This window comes from Cydia amplana, chromosome Z, assembly GCF_948474715.1.
Source record: "Cydia amplana chromosome Z, ilCydAmpl1.1, whole genome shotgun sequence".
Classification (NCBI taxonomy): Eukaryota; Metazoa; Arthropoda; class Insecta; order Lepidoptera; family Tortricidae; genus Cydia; species Cydia amplana.
In genome coordinates this window covers 18,767,826-18,785,057 of record NC_086096.1, presented here as the reverse complement: position 1 = coordinate 18,785,057, position 17,232 = coordinate 18,767,826, and the positions used below count along the sequence as shown (strand labels likewise).

Genomic DNA, 17,232 nt, shown 5'->3' with positions numbered 1-17,232 from the left:
AGGCTATCAAAGAATTTGCTCCAGTTTTCAACGTTTTTCATGTTTCTCGTCGCCGTTGTCTTGTATACAAGACAGCTAGGGATGGGAATGTTAACTCGATATAAGAATATTCAAAATAAATATCAAATCGCAAATCTCGTTTTATTTAAGCTAAATGCCAATTGGTGGTAACCAGTAACTAGATTACGTAAAACGAGAGAGAGACAGGCATAACTATAGCTGAAGTTCAGGGAGCTTCTTCAGCTGTAGATAGTAGAGTCAGACAACTGACAAGTAAATCTGTCCTTGTGGTCTATTTGTAGAACAAATGATTCATTTTGACATGATAGTGTAGTGGGGAGTGATACCCCTGCAGTGAGTCATTTTAAATTAAAGATGATTACAATTTTCACTTGCATATTTTTAGTCACGCACACGTGTTCAAGTGTATAAAAATACCACACTGTTTGAAATCACACGTAGGAACAAAGGACGCGCCGCGCGTTTATTATGTGACGGTTTATAACCCTTAAAATTTTCTTTGTTCACTCGAACCGAAAAACACAGGAACCAAACCTAAAAAGGACAGCTGATTATTTTTTGATAAGAAGTTAGGATGGAAAGTAAAAAAACTCCTAATTGTTCGTTGATAAGGAGTTAGGATATAAAGTCAAGCTAGGTATGCTACTATTAAATTGTTTTCAAACTATTACATTAATAAATGACTGAATAAATATTTTTGTTCTTCACTCATTGACAATTCAACCCACGTGTAATTTTCTCCAATGCAGTTCCGGTACATTTATATTATCGACACACTATGCGCGGCTCTAACGTTACGCTTATAAAGTTTACGTACCGACAAGCGCTTACGCCGCTGACCGAGAGACTATTATTACTTAATCCGTGCGGAAACAGTCCTTGTCGGTCTGCACTGCGGCCAGTCCATGCGCGCCGTTGTCTTGTATAAAAGACTTCTCGTACAGCCTAGTGCAGTGATATTACGTCATGAATCGATATTGTTTAGTGGTTGTTTTGAATGACAAAGACCTTTATTTTTAACATTGTCGTGTGTAAAAATATGTTAATTTTTGGCATTTTCGAAATAAATTAAAGTTGGTTAAGAACAAAGCCAAATTGAGAAGATTTTTACCATAAATTGTAAATATCGATATCACTATTTGCAATCCCTAAACTTTTTATTAGTTGTTTACTTAAAATTTACTCTGGCGTGTGAGTGAGCGTCTTTGCGGACTAGGTCCGGCGGCCAAAAGGTTAAATATTTGTCATTCAAAAACATCACATGAAAATAAACTTTTAACATGAGAGCTAGCCTCAAACTTTGTTTTTAATGAATAAAGGAACATTTACGAGCCGGCGCGGTAAATTAAACCTTTGACCTTCTCGTCATTCTCATCTCATGACATCTTCATCTTATGACATTCATTAACTTTTTCCACGCCGTGTCACACAAAAGCTGTCACTCAGACGCCACATCATTGAAGTGTCAAAACTGAAGTTGAACTTTATGTATATGGACGTAGGTCGATGTTGCTCTGTGGTCTATGACCGATTAATCGGTCTTTGACGTTGAACCAACGGTGCGGATATATCCCCTCCAGTACCATCGGTCCACTTTCCCAATCTGTCTACTTTACCAAAGGGTCCATTTTCGCGATCTGTGTACTTTACCGAACGGTCCACTTTCGCGATGTGTCCACTTTACCATCGGTCCACTTTCCCGGTCTGTCTACTTTGCCAAACGGTCCACTTTCCCGATTTGTCTACTTGAGCACGTTGTCTACTTTCGCCATTGGTTCACTCGTTTCGTAGCATAGTACCAACTTCGCGAACTTTCATTTGGCGATTCGCGAAATGTATTTTTTATACACGCAAACCACCAGTTTCTCTGAATACTAAAAACGCTTAGTGCCAGCATAATGCCAAGTCAATATGTGTCAACCTCAGAGGACCGACATATCAGTATTGTAACAGGTGCGAGTGAGACACCGTCATTGTTCTGACAGTATTTAATCAAATATAACTGATTGCGTTGCAGCAAATTACCGTTTTGTGACTACAACGAACAAAATGTCTGGGATCATTCCAGTAAACAATATCCCATGAAAAACATTTCATATAAAATGTTGCCAAGACGAAGCCACAAGGCTCGGACTGTCAAAAAGTTATCAGATATCTTGTAGAGCCAAGCTTCTAACTCTGCAAGCCCTCACATGACAAACTCTACATCTTAGTCAACATATGTGGCTTGGCCGTTTCGCTACCGTCACATGGGCGTGATGGGCGGAAGGTGAAATCTATTCATAATTTTTTATTATACAATTGTTTTTGTACTAACAAAACGGCCAAGCCACGTATTTTGACTAAGGTGTAGAGTTTGTGATGTTAGGGCTTGTAGAGTTAGAAGCTTGGCTCTACAAGATATCTGATAACTTTTTGACAGTCCGAGCCTTGTGGTTTCGTCTTGGCAACATTTTACATGAAATGTTTTTCATGGGATCGGAAAAGCGGACCATTTGGTCAAGTAGACCAATGAAGAAAGTGGACCGATCGGCAATTAGACGGATCGGGAAAGTGGACCGATAGGTAATTAGACGGATTGAGAAAAGCAATTAGGCAGATCGGGAAAGTAGACCGTTTGGTAAAGTAGACAGATTGGGAAAATGGACCGATGGTACTGGAGGGGATATATCGGTCATTGGCGTCCAAAAGGTTAACAGCCAACGGCAAACATATTGCTGTCTTGTAACTTGGAACACGACAACACAACAGATGGAAAAAATAATTCTAGCTTAAAATTTATAAAAAAAATAACTTCGTACGTGATTGCAATTTTTTAAATGATTTGTTAAAAATATATTGGTTAAAAGGTTAAATCTTCACAGTTCGGTCGTAAAATTAATATAGTTATAGGTAAATTACAGATCCTGAATTTGTGTTTTCTTTATTAGTTTGTTAAATTATTTGCAGCGGCCACTTAAAATAAAACTTGTAGACAACAAACTAGACAGAATTTATAAATAAGGGCCCATAGAGAAATAAAAATTACGGATAGTTTTTTTTAATTTTATTATTACTCTTACAATAACAGGAGGTTCTTAGATCCTGGAAGGATACAGCATCTGAAACAAAAAAAGAAATATTTAGTAATTTCGAAAGGTAACAGGTATTTTATAATAACCTTGGGCCTGTACGAAGGGCGTAGTCAGCCAGTGAACTAGGGCGCTGCAAGTTGATAGGCCTAGGCCCCGGCAGTGGCCGCAGAGGGGCACACATTGTATGTCAAAGGGTATAGCCGGGTAAGCATGGCCAAACTGCCCTTAGCGAAAAAAACAATTTCCTTTTACTGGATTATTAACCTATATATAAGTAGTGCTTTCACCAAATATTAAGCCTCAAATGCTTCAGATTTAAAAAAAAAATGCAAAAAAAGAAAAATCATTTTTATTTTATTACAGCCAAAGTACTAATCCGATTTCTTTGTAATTTGGGTATGTTGTATATACAATTAAGGTCGCTTTCTGAAAAAAATTATATTGAATTATCTCTTAAAATAATAGTAAAAAATAGAGATGAAAATTTTCAGAAAAATAAAAAAAATACATGCGAGATAGCGACAGTTATCAAATTTACATATTTCATGTAGAATTTAATAATGTTTAACATATATTTTTTTCAAAAATTAAAATCGGGATTAACAGTGTTAAAAATTCGAATTTGTAACATCCCATAATACCTTCTCTTCATACAAAATAACTTGTACGTTATACTAGAAAGTTATATTCCCAACGCAATTTGAATTTAGAACGCGACTTATTTTGCTGAGCGCGGACCTTAAACTCCGTGGCTGTATGCGGCTAGGGCGAACGGCATTCAGAGATTAAAAAAAAAACCGGCCAAGTGCGAGTCGGACTCGCGCACGGAGGGTTCCGCACCATCAACAAAAAATAGAGCAAAACAAGCAAAAAAACGGTCACCCATCCAAGTACTGACCGCGCCCGACGTTGCTTAACTTCGGTCAAAAATCACGTTTGTTGTATGGGAGCCCCACTTAAATCTTTATTTTATTCTGTTTTTAGTATTTGTTGTTATAGCGGCAACAAAAATACATCATCTGTGAAAATTTTAACTGTCTAGCTATCACGGTTCGTGAGATACAGCCTGGTGACAGACGGACGGACGGACGGACAGCGGAGTCTTAGTAATAGGGTTCCGTTTTTACCCTTTGGGTACGGAACCCTAAAAACAGGAACAGGAACGGGAACAGCGCGGGAACAGGAAAATAGGCACGAATTTTATACAGAGCGTTAACGATTGAAAAATGTCTGTTCCTTTGATGAATAAAATACGTCACATTCTAAATTCAAATTCGTAAAGACTGCGTTCACAATATACTTCATTCGTTTATGACTACTTAGCTTTGCTTGTATGAAGAGAGAGTATTATGGGATGTTACAAATTCGAGTTTTTCACACTGTTAATCCCGATTTTAATTTTTGAAAAAAATATATGTTAAACATTATTAAATTCTACATGAAATATGTAAATTTGATAACTGTCGCTATCTCGCATGTATTTTTTTTATTTTTCTGAAAATTTTCATCTCAATTTTTTACTATTATTTTAAGAGATAATTCAATATATTTTTTTTCAGAAAGCGACCTTAATTGTATATACAACATACCCAAATTACAAAGAAATCGGATTAGTACAGTCACCAGCATAAATAAATGACTATGGGCAGCCGTGCAAAAATATCTGATGCTCCATTGGAGGCATAAGTATATGACGACACTACCTCGGTAAAAATATGTGATCCTTTGTGACCAGCAAAAATATCGTTAGTCCGTATCCGCATAAATATCGGATCGGGTCGCTTAAAAATATTTGATTACTCATAAAATTCAAAATTATGTGATTACTCTCATCTGGAATAAATATCTCTCCACTGTAAAAGCAAATACATCGGATGGACGACAGACCGCCTATTTATCTGACACGTTGGAAAATCACAAATATGTTATCGACCTTTAAAAACGAACCATACATGTTTGGTATAGAGCCATAAATTGTATAAAGTGATTTGACAATTCACGAAAAGAGTGCCGACTTGTCATTGTATATGTCTGTCTCACATTATATTCTATCATCGATTTGACGGAATAAACTGGATATAATTTTGAATTGTAACGTATTGCAATCATGAATCTAGTATATAACTGGATCTGGCATGAGGGGTGCGGGAAATGACAAAACGGGATAGTCTTATGTATCTTTCAGTAGGAGTAGCAGCGAAAGCGCTATTATTGTTTGTCCTTGTCAGTCTCACAGGTTGACCTTTTCATCATTCTTTTTTATGTAAGAAGGAGGTTTATTACACATTGTCTATTAAAAGTCTACCTGAATTATGTCACAATTTAAAATTGCAAATGAAATATGTGAGACAGACATATGCAATGACAAGTCTGCACTCACTCTAAAAAATGAAGACCAACTAAGAGCAGTTTTCTCTTAGTTGACGTTAAGTTAATTATAACAATAACGATCTTATATAAATCAAAGAAACCTGATTACTTAAAACAATAAGTGTATCTGTGATTGAACTAATAAAGTAGGTATGTTATTAATCCTAACAATTGTATACTTTGCATCTATCATTAACTTGTTGGCATAATTATGTAACGTAGGTTGATTCAATCCTTAACAAATTAATTAAAACAGATAAATATGGTAATAGTTATGAACATCTTAATAGTTTATGTGATTATTTTCTCTTTGTTGATTTACGTAAGACTTGGTATTTTAATCAACTAAACATATAATATTTAGAACAACGAAGATAAAACATTCAATCCCATTATGATCAAGTTATTGTATTAATTACGAAACTAATATTCCATTCTATTAAGAATTATTTGTTAAATCGATTTTCTTCATAATTAAATTAAATAATCAGTTAATCCGTTCAATCAAGAGATAAGTAGGGGGGCGCCGGTGCACCCGCGGTCCTCCCCGCCCGCGCCCCTGCGGCGCCTGTGACCGTGCGAGTGGGGAGTCAGTCTCAGCCTCGACGTTCAACATTCAACTACTTAGCGCCACTTGCACCATTCCACTAACCCGGGGTTAACCGGTTAAACCATTAATCCAGTGTCTAATTGTACTGGATACCATGCTAAACCCCAGATTTAACCGGTTAACCCCGGGTTAGTGAATAGTGCAAGTGGCCCTTAGTCATTCAAGTACGCGTCAACGAAATAAACTTTACTTGTGCCTTTATTTCACGGCAAGCCTGGAACAGTGAACGTGTTACCTTTGCTTTGTGTACCTAATGTATAATAGTGTATGTGCAACATGGAGCAAGTGCTAATCGCGGCGACGGGAATAAAAGGCGCGGGGACGGGCCGGGATGGTTATGTGGGCGTTGGCGGCCTCAAGGCTTTAAGGCGAGGCACGGGAAACGATCGGGACCATGCTTCCGAAACCCCGCCAGCGGCTGTCCGAACTGCGGACTCGACTTCGGAGGAACTGTTTCCCTTTACTTCTCTAAGAGTGCGCCATTTTTTGCGCATTGGCCATCCCAGGGACCCTCGTGTAGGCGACAGACGTCCCCGAGCCTGCCGCCAACGGGTACCCATAAGGGGGAAATCGACGGTTGTGCGCCAAACGGTCATTATATTTGTAGCCCGTTTTAAATGTTAATTATAATATATATGTAAGGTATGTAAAAGAAAGTTCGATTTTTAAATGTAAAACGTTTAGTTTTCTAAATGTTTAGATGAATAAATAACATCTTATTATATATATTTTTTGTTTTATTCATTTACCCCCTTTTCATAAAACTTTACTTTGTTAAATTTGAATCTCAATTGTTTAATCAGTTCAACTATGAAGCTTGTTGTTTGTTGTTGTGTTTTATTGTACTAGTACAATTGATGAAGAATGGTATATTGTACTAGACAAGCTTCATAGTTGAACTGATTAAACAATTGAGATTCAAATTTAACAATTTCTTAGTTCTGGCTAATAAGATGCATAACTCGATGCAATCATGTTCTTAGTTGAACTTATTAGGGTCAAATAGTTGATACAGTAATTCTTCATGTTAACATTGATTTACATCTTAGTTGAAATGATTAAACAATTGAGATTCAAATTTAACAATATCTTAGTTCAGGCTAATAAGGTGCATTAGTCGATGTAATCATGTTCTTAGTTGAACTTATTTGGGTCAAATAGTTAATACAGTAATTCTTCATGTTAATATTGACCTACATCTTAGTTAAACTGACTTGTTTGTATTAGTTGGTACAGTAACTTATCATGATAATAATGATCAAGCCCTTAGTTGATCTTGCTAGGATCAATTAGTTAGCATAATTATTTTTCGTGTAAATATTGAACAAGATCTTAATTGGTTCAGTTACATAGATATAGTAATAGCAATCAGAATTACCTTATTTGATGTGTCTAAGTTCTTGTTAGGCTCGTATGGAATCAAGATGCTTGATTACGACTATCAAGATATTGATAGGGCCAATCAAATTTTTTTTAGAGTGCTCTTTTCGTGAATTGTCAAATCACTTCAAATAATGTAAGGCTCTATGCTATCCAGGTATGGTTCGTTTTTGCCGATTGATGACATATTTCATAATTTCGTGTCAGATATATAGGCGGTCCGTCTGCCATCCGATTTATTTGCATTCACATTGGAGAGATATTTATGTCAGATGAGAGTAATCGCATAATTTTGATTTTTATGAGTAATCAAATATTTTTAAGCGATCCGATCCGATATTTATGCGGATACAGAGTAACGATGTTTTTGCCGGCCACAAAGCATCAAATATTTTTACCGAGGTAGTGTCGTCATATACTTATGCCTCCAATGGAGCATCAGATATTTTTGCACGGCTGCCCACAGTCATATATTTTTGCTGGTGACTGTACTTTGGCTGTAATAAAATAAAAATGACTTTTCTTTTTTTGCATTTTTTTTTTTAATCTGAAGCATTTGAGGCTTAATATTTGGTGAAAGCACTACTTATATATAGGTTAATAATCCAGTAAAAGGAAATTGTTTTTTTCGCTAAGGGCAGTTTGGCCATGCTTACCCGGCTATACCCTTTGAACTCCAGGATGGGACCTGCCTACGCCCATGATATTCATATATACTCGCATGAGAGGGATGCACTGAGAATACTGAGATATAAAGTCAAATGTGTATGATGTATTTTTTTACTGATAAATACGAGGCATTCCGCCAGAATGGCAACTTATGTCTTGGATATGACCCGTATGGCAGCTGCCTTTACCTTTAGGCCGTCAGGCGAAGACCAAAAATATATGTAACACCGTATAGGTAAGGAAGTCTAAGAAAAAAAATTGCCTCGGAAATCAAGAAAATGTATGCTCGAATAGATGGCGCCATAACTATACCCGATATTTGATATTTAACAATTTTAACACACATCAGTGAAAGAACATGAGTCAGTCATATGGCATTCTAAAATAATTAAAATAAAAAAAACCATTTATCCAAATACTGTGACTACAAAATTAACTATGACAACAACTATGAACAAATAAAATATGGAAGCCGCGTTTGAGAACATTACCGTTCAAATTCTCGGGACAATTAGCACACATACACAATTACGCCCACATTTAAATAAGACGATACGTTTACAGAGCCTGTAATCAAAACTGCCAGCCTATTATGGATAGCTTTATCCATCTTTATCCACGTGATAAAATAACTGTCACTGTTTAACACCGTGGGAAAGAAAGTGACGGACACCGTTTTATCACGCTGTCACGTAGACAAGAACGACCATCATATCCGTACAGGTCAACAAAAAAACGTTGTTTTTATTTTATAAACCAATTTAGCCATCCGTCACTGACTGTCATCTCGGTCGAACTGAAGTTGCAAATTGGGTACTTTGTAATACCACCCACTTTTGGTACTTTACGTTGGGCGTTGGGTATGATGACGAACAACTATCGGAAATATATCCTGAAGGACGGTACGGTCGACATTTGTCGGGCATGCCGTCGTCCCGGAGAGTCACTCAGGCATATCATCTCCGGTTGTTCTCATCTTGCTAACGGCGAGTACTTGCACAGACATAATCTCGTAGCCAGGATTATACACCAGCAGCTTGCTCTTCTATACGGCCTTGTGGACCGCGAAGTACCGTACTACAAGTATTCACCTGCGCCAGTTCTCGAGAATGGTCGTGCCACGCTCTATTGGGATCGATCTGTCATCACTGACAGGACTATTGTAGCCAATAAGCCTGACATTGTGATAATAGATCGATCGCAACGCCGGGCCGTGCTCGTTGACATCACAATCCCCCATGATGAGAATCTCGTGAAAGCCGAGAAGGACAAGTCCAGCAAGTATCTAGACTTGGCTCACGAGATAACCGCCATGTGGGATGTTGATTCGACGATCATTGTCCCGATAGTCGTTTCAGTGAACGGTCTAATAGCGAAGAGTCTCGACCAACATCTTGAGAGACTCTCGCTAGGTGGTTGGATCAAGGGTCAGATGCAGAAGGCGGTGATCTTGGACACGGCGCGGATAGTCCGCCGGTTCCTCTCTCTGCAGCCCTGACCACCGGCAGCTTGGGCCTTGCCCCGCTGCTGGCGGCACCCTAGGTTAGGTTTTTTATAATATGTTTATAAGTATTTTGTATTGTTTTTGTAAGTGTTTTTGTATTTTATTTTTATATCCATATTGTAAAATAACCTAACTTAAGACCAAAAATAAATAAAGAGAATAATAAGCATAGTATGATAATCATTAGTTATTCTTGCGTAAAGTCTATTTTTTTATTCGGTAGACTAAAATGTCATTTCATACTATGAAATGTAATTTTAGAGTACCGAATAAAAAAATAGACTTTAATGATGCCTAGAAATGTGTCTGAATTGGCACATAATGTATTGTCTTTGTAAAATAATAATCAAGCCCAAATAGAGTACCGAATAAAAAAATAGACTTTAATGATGCCTAGAAATGTGTCTGAATTGCCACATAATGTATTGTCTTTGTAAAATAATAATCAAGCCCAAAAAGTGTACATAAACAAAGTGTACACAAAATTCATTTTAGTTGACCAACATAATAAATTAAGATTTGTTTTGTTAGTACCATGTTATGAAACCAAGTCCGGGAATAACAAAATTGAATTGAAAACTAGTGACAGTATTGTAAGGTTAATGGTTCCTCGCTAGTCTCACTACCAATAATATCTGAGTGACCGAGCTTCGCTCGGAAAACATATAATAACTCGGAAATGCGCGTTTTCCCAGAGATAAGACCTAGCTAGATCGATTTTTCACCCCCGAAAACCCCTATATACCAAATTTCATCGAAATCGTTAGAGCCGTTTCCGAGATCCCCGAAATATATATATATATATATATATATATATACATAAATAAATAAATAAACAAGAATTGCTCGTTTAAAGGTATTAGATAAGTAACCAGCTATCTAGAAGAATGCAATTGTCACCACCCAGGGTTGTATTTTAATTAACCAGTCTCATTCTCTTTCTTTTGTATAGATATTGAAAATGATCCCAAATAATAAACAAACAATATATACTAATGTTACTGGCCTTAGAACTCACACTGACTCACACCCCATAAGAGGGTCTCTATTGTTTCCCTAATAGTTTTAAGCCATAATGTATTGTTTGCCCGAATTTTCGTTAGTCATAATTCATTTGGTTCAGAAACGCGTCACTTTTCAGGATTGCCATAAAACAAACCTAACCTAACCAAGCCTATCTATAGGATAACCTAAGGAAAATCCTGAAATGTTAACGGTTTCAGTTTTATGACTATTGATAATATGACAAACAATACATTATGACTTAAAACTTTATGGGAAACAACGGGACCCCCCCATCCCCATAAAGCAGCAATTACACTTCGTCGTTCGCCGCATGCTGCATGCGACAGGAAACCAAGTAGCACTACTGATAAGCAAGACTACTTACCACTCTTATTCTATGTCCCATGGCATGTGCGGGGAGGTTGGACTTGAAGCGTGCACGAACTCCACCAGAGTTGCCATGGGGACGGGTCACCTTGCCCCAGATGGCACGCAGCTTGGTCTTCTTGCCGCGGGGCCCTCCGGCGATGGGCGTCCTCTTCTTTGCACGATACACATACACGCAACGCTTGCCAGCGTAGAAGTTAGCGTCGACACGATCACGTGCACCTTCAATCTGGAATCCATTAAGTCTTGTCAACCATCATGGACTAAACAGGTATATTTTTTAATATCACAATAACATGTATCAGTATAAGTAAAACCACATGGTTTGGTTCAGGTTTCAAATGTCTGAAGGCATCATTTAGAAATAACTGTATAAAACAGATGTTATTAAATACACTACCAATTAAATCAGCAGATAAATCGATAACAAAAAACCGAGTACACACACTCGCAATGCTTAATAATTAAGATGGTAAAGAAAGAATCTCAATATTATCTGGCCGGCATTCATAACACACAAAAAAAATTGAGTGTAACAATTACCTTCCTAACCTATAACAGCATGGTTTAACTAACCGAACGCAGAGATCGCACAGCGGTACCTAACAAATTTATAGTAACGAATAATATGATAAAACACACGTACCTTTAAAAGCGCTGTGTTTTCGTGTTGGTTTCTCAAACCACGTTTGTAGCCAGAGAACACAGCTTTGGCATAAAGTCTGCCATGTCGTGGTTTGGACGACACTTTACGTATCGCCTTCGGGGGCTCGGCGGGAGCCGCAGGAGCGACCTTAGCGGCCTTCTCCTTAGGTGCCTTGGTTTTAGGCGCTTTTGCCTTTGGCGCAGGTGCCGGCGTGTCAGCCATTCCTAAAACAGGCTTGGACTGTTAATCACTGAACTAACTTTGCTGCTCACAGCTAAGTCTAGGGTTATGTTGACATTCGAATGGAAACAAATCGGTAAATATCTTCTTTAAAATCGATAATCCAATATTTCTACTATTAACACACAGCGGCAATAATGTTTTACCAGCAATATAAACCTATATTTTAAGTCCGAACCTTAATTTATAAAAGAAATCTTAAAAGTAATGGCGCACTAACCGGATATCAATTGTGGAAAGAACGAACTAGAGCCGGTGTTGCCAAGATTTACCCACTACCCAAAATAATTAATTATGAGGCAAGCTAATGATACAAATTACCCAACTATAAGCCGGTCAAACAAGTTTATCAGTAGAAAATAGTATTTTATGCAACCGTTGTTTAAGAGAGGTCAATAAAGGCGAGTGGCGTGAGTAACAATTTGAGGCGAAGCCGAAAATTGTTAATAAAGACGCCACGAGTATTTTTTGACTCAGTTAAACAACGTTGCATACAATACTTTTTCTACGACCAAGCACTTACTTTGAAATAAAATTGTAAATTTAACAATTATTTTTAATTCAAGAAGTAGCAAAAATGGAGGGTACGGGCGGGAAAAGAATGAATGGATGAATGAAATTAAAAAAAATCATGTCTATGGTTCACTTATTTGTCAGAGATGACATTTAAAATAAGGTTGGCAACACTGTATTTCATTCAATATTTTTTAAGTGGCCATTACACGAAGTATCGTAAAATAGCCAAAAAGATACTGCGTGTATGCACAAATTCTTTTTTGGGGCATAGACTAAAGATTTGTCTTGACAACTATAAGGTAGGGTTTTAAAGGTGTGTGCACGACCCATTAAATGACAAATAAAAGTACGGGAGTAGAAAAAAGTAAATTTCAAATTTTCTATGGGAGGATAACCCTTACCGCCTACATTTTTTTAATTTGCTGCTCTTCTCTACTGACGCAAATGGCTTGACAGAGTATAATACATATTACATTTTCAATTATTAAGGGCTAAAATGTACTAACAAACAAGTTAGAGTGACGTAGCGTAGCCCTAATATGAGATAAGAAACATTTTATTTAATTGAATATTTTGCCATTCTAACTGTAGGACCAGGTCGATTTATTTATGATTATCCTGCAATTTTATCTTATTTTCTTGTTTGTCATCAAAATAGTCAAATGCACATTGACTAATTTGACTTGGTCATACTTGGCAGTATCTACATATTAAATGCGGATTTCCCATACATTTCCTTCATTCAGCCACAGAATAAATATAGCTGGTCAACCAAATCTTGTCAGTAACAAAAGGCGCGAAATTCAAATTTTCTATGGTACGATATCCCCTCGCGCTTACATTTTTCAAATTTGCCGCCTTTTTCTACTGTCAAGATCTGGTTGACCAAGTATAATAATACTACCGTACAAAAATAAAATATTTCTTTATTTCTGAAATAGAATAATAACAGTGTTACATTTATGCTGGCTCCCACGCTAGGCAAAGCCGCCGTAAACCGTAAACCGTATTATTTCTCCCACATGGGAGAAATAATACGGTTTACAGTAAAAACAATAATACTATCTGTTAGTTACAACAATGATATTTAAAAAAAGATAGATAAGGTTATTTAAACATTAAATTATAGAAAATATTTAATAATGGTGGGAAATGTAATTTAAGTCTAAATTACTTGTAATTACAGTTTATACAAATCACAAAAAGAAAAGAAAAAGAGATGACAATTATTAAAACAAACATTATCTTATGCCATTATTAACAAAAATAATTCTTCATTAAATAAAATCTAAATTATAATAAGTAATAATACAAGACGTATGTGTGTGTGTGTGTGCGTGTGCGTGTGTCTGTGTGTGTGTGTGTGAGTATGTGTGTGAGCGTGGTGCGTGTGTGTGGATACTGTGTGTGAGTTTAGTTAATAGAGTTATTAGATTTTCTGTATCTACATATGATAGATGCATTAAGTTCTTTGATAAGAGTTTTTTTGTCTCAAACATGGAGTGTTCTTTAAATTCATATAATCTAACAAGTCGATTGTAAATTCGGGGGTATAAAAAGACAGAAAAATGGTGTGCAAATGTAGTTTTAACTGCTGTAACAGGAATTTTGAAAATACGATTATTAAGTAGTGTGTTGTAGTTAGATGAGCTAAGGACTGTTCTATGTACGTACAGTGCAACCCTTATTATGTAGAGCTTCCTGACACTGAGGACCTGAGCGTCATTGTATAAATCGGTTGTAGGGTACCTAATTGGCTTCCTCAAAGCGACCTTCAGCACCGCCCTTTGCGCTCTTTCCAGTTTTAGAATAATAGAGGAGCTTGACCCTCCCCAGGCAAGAATGCAGTAATTGATGATTGATTGCCCCAGAGCTAAGTATATGGTTTTCAACAGGGAAAAATCTGCTGATTCTCGTAGCAATTTTATTGTGTATATCAATTTTCGCACCCGACCTGAAACCGTAGAGACATGCTCTCTGAAATTTAGTTTTTCATCCATCGTAATTCCAAGGTACTTCACTGTATTTGTTCTTGTAATGTGGTCACAAGTGCAATTTTTATCAAGGGTATTACAGTTACGACTATGGACTTTAATTTCTCGCTGTAGTTTTGGTGCAGAAGCTGTAGTCTTATGGAAACATAGATATTTAGTTTTAGTTGTATTTAGGGTCAAAAGATTCTCCTCTAACCGCATTGACACTAGTGGCATACCATTCTCGACATGTTCACAAACATTCTTCCAGGAGGTCCCTTGGAAAATTATAGCAGTGTCGTCGGCGTAACACAAGATTTCTGTAAGGGGATAAGTGAGATGTCATTTATATACAAAAGAAATAGGGTAGGACCTAGAATGCTGCCCCGTGGTACGCCGAAGAGAACTGGTCTAAGGTCACTAAGATGTTCACCAATTTTAACTCGTTGGCTTTTTTCTGTCAAGTAGCTTGTAAACCACCTTAATGCAGTCCCTCGAAACCCATATGCTTCTAATTTCCTCCGTAGGATGGGGATCGAGACCGTGTCGAAGGCTTTGGCTAAGTCCAGGAAGACTCTGACACAGGCCCGACCCTCATCTGTGTCGAGACAATTTTAGTGAGAAGGGTAACGGGATCTTCAGTCGATATTCCCTTTCTGAAGCCGAACTGGCGCTCAGTTAGGATGTCGTTGCATTCGAGGTAAGAGATTACTCTTTTATTTATAATTCGCTCCAAAAGCTTTGAGAATGACCCCAAAAGAGATATTGGGCGGTAATTGCTGGGTTCATTTTTTGCATTTCCTTTGTGGATCGGAACGATTGCCGCGACTTTCCAGGCTTTTGGGAAAATACCACTCTCAATACTCTGGTTAAAAATTGCTGCAAGTGGTTCAGCAATTTCGGGACCGATGGCTTTAAGAATCTTGTTATTTATATTGTCAATACCTGGTGAACTATCTGGATCCAGTTTCTGAATAAGACTCAGAACTTCATTGTTGTCTGTGGGGGATAAGTATATAGAGTTCAATGTGGGTGGATGAACTTTAACTGTAGCAGCTAGAGACTCTTGTGTTTCATTTTCTTTATTTAGTATTATGTTGGCAAAATTTTGTCCAACAGAAGAAAAATAATCATTGCATATATACGTTTAAGGATTCCTTTTCGAATTGTTTTATTTTTGTCAGATCATACGCAGTAGGCGTTGATAATTTCCGATGTGCAATTTTATTGATAGTTTGCCACAGTTTTTTCGGCGTTTTGCTGTTTCCAATAAGTTCTCTTTTTTCATATTCTGCTTTGAGATTTCTAAGGAGTTTAATAAAGAAATTACGATATCGTGTGTAAATTAGTTTTTTAGTGTCATCGTTAGGAAACTGTCTTGAGATTCGATGGAGTTTATCTCTTTGCTTTGAACATCTAATGAGCCCAGGAGTCATCCAGGGTTGGATACAGAATTTAGAGCGGCTTACTTGAATGCTTTTAGAATTTTTAGAGATCGCATTTGAGACAATAGTGGAGAATACAGACACTGCATCATCAACATTGCTTGCTTGTACAACATGAGTCCAGTCAATAGATTCGAGTTCTTTGTAGGGTCCACAGTAATCAACTTTTAATCTTGATCTCTTTTGAGTTGTGTTCATATTATGACGTTCTAATTTGATACCAATGACTCTTCCTATAAAACTGAAGTTTGACAGCGATTCAAGGATGAATCATGCTATTCCGCAACGGAACTAGCAAAACCGTGGTGTGGCTCATGAATATAGCAAAACAAAACAGCGACATTACTATATTTAGTTCAACCGAAATTTCAGTGCCCCATGTATAAAATAACGTACTTGTGAATCCAAGCGTATAGTGATGGGTAGGACATCAATTTAAAATGAGTTTGTATGAGTACCTCATTTTCTAAAATGAGGTGTTACAATGTCTTACTTCAAATGAGGTGAGGTACTAGCATATTTTCAGCATCGACTATTCCATTAATTCCAACAGCGACAATTTTTTTATGGAAGGTTTATGTATAATTTGTTAACCCGTGCGAAGCCGGGGCGGGTCGCTAGTTATTATATAGAAGTGACTAACTTACCACCTCAGACTAATGTGATGCGCGAGAGTAAATGAGTAAAATGAATAGAAGAGTGAAGTAAGACATTTTTGCGGTACGAAGTACTGCGACAAATTAACAAAATGAGTGGTACAAATGAGGTGCCTCACGAGTGAGCGACTCAACACTACAAGCGTAGCCGAAGCGTAGAATACAATAAAATAAATTTGACGCATTTTTCACCTACGCAATTTTACTATAAATTGACCCATTATTTACTGTAATATTTAGGCTAGTAATCTTATGTGTTTCGTTATGCGCAGTTTACGTTCCGTGGTTTGCTGCGATGCGGGCCAGAAATTTAGTCAGGGCACATGAAACCATATAAAAACAATATCATTTAATGAATAACGAAATTTAATTTTATCGTCATGTTTAATTGATTGACATATAAAATGTATTCATAGGTGAACCAGGATCTATTGAGGGTGCGCCATGTTGCGGAATTTCCTTGGAGGATATAATCAAACGGAGACGCCATGTCTGTAATTTTCTGTACAAAACAGTCTGCCGATTTTTGCGGGGGAGGGGAACGTCAAATGTATGCGTAACGTAAAAATAGCCATGTCAGATAAACGTCAGTCCATACATTGTGTATGACCGTTGGCCGCCTATTTTCGACAGAGGGGAAAGCCTGTCAATGGCTACTCCGTTTAGTTGTATCCTCCAAGGGAATTTCACTGGAACAATTTTTTTCATACTACACTGAATTGTCACCCTATACTTA

General features: G+C 37.2%; 1 protein-coding gene and 1 long non-coding RNA gene across 3 annotated transcripts in view; one reads left to right on the top strand and one right to left on the bottom strand.

Moving 5' to 3' along the window:
• Positions 1-17,232, top strand: part of LOC134660854 (uncharacterized) — an 848,341-nt gene that overhangs the window by 216,332 nt on the left and 614,777 nt on the right. The gene's annotated exons all lie outside the window — the stretch shown is intronic.
• On the bottom strand, positions 3,035-12,208 carry LOC134660845 (large ribosomal subunit protein eL33). Of its 2 annotated transcripts, none has more exons than XM_063516691.1 (4): positions 12,127-12,208; positions 11,667-11,890; positions 11,019-11,249; positions 3,035-3,122 (listed from the first exon to the last, which is right to left on the bottom strand). In XM_063516691.1, exons 2-4 carry the CDS (start codon positions 11,886-11,888, stop codon positions 3,099-3,101), a joined length of 477 nt encoding a protein of 158 aa, XP_063372761.1. In that variant the 5' UTR covers positions 11,889-11,890; positions 12,127-12,208; the 3' UTR covers positions 3,035-3,098. The 2 variants fall into 2 exon arrangements, with proteins under 2 accessions (XP_063372761.1, XP_063372762.1); XM_063516692.1 differs by having other exon boundaries at positions 3,084-3,122; positions 12,085-12,153.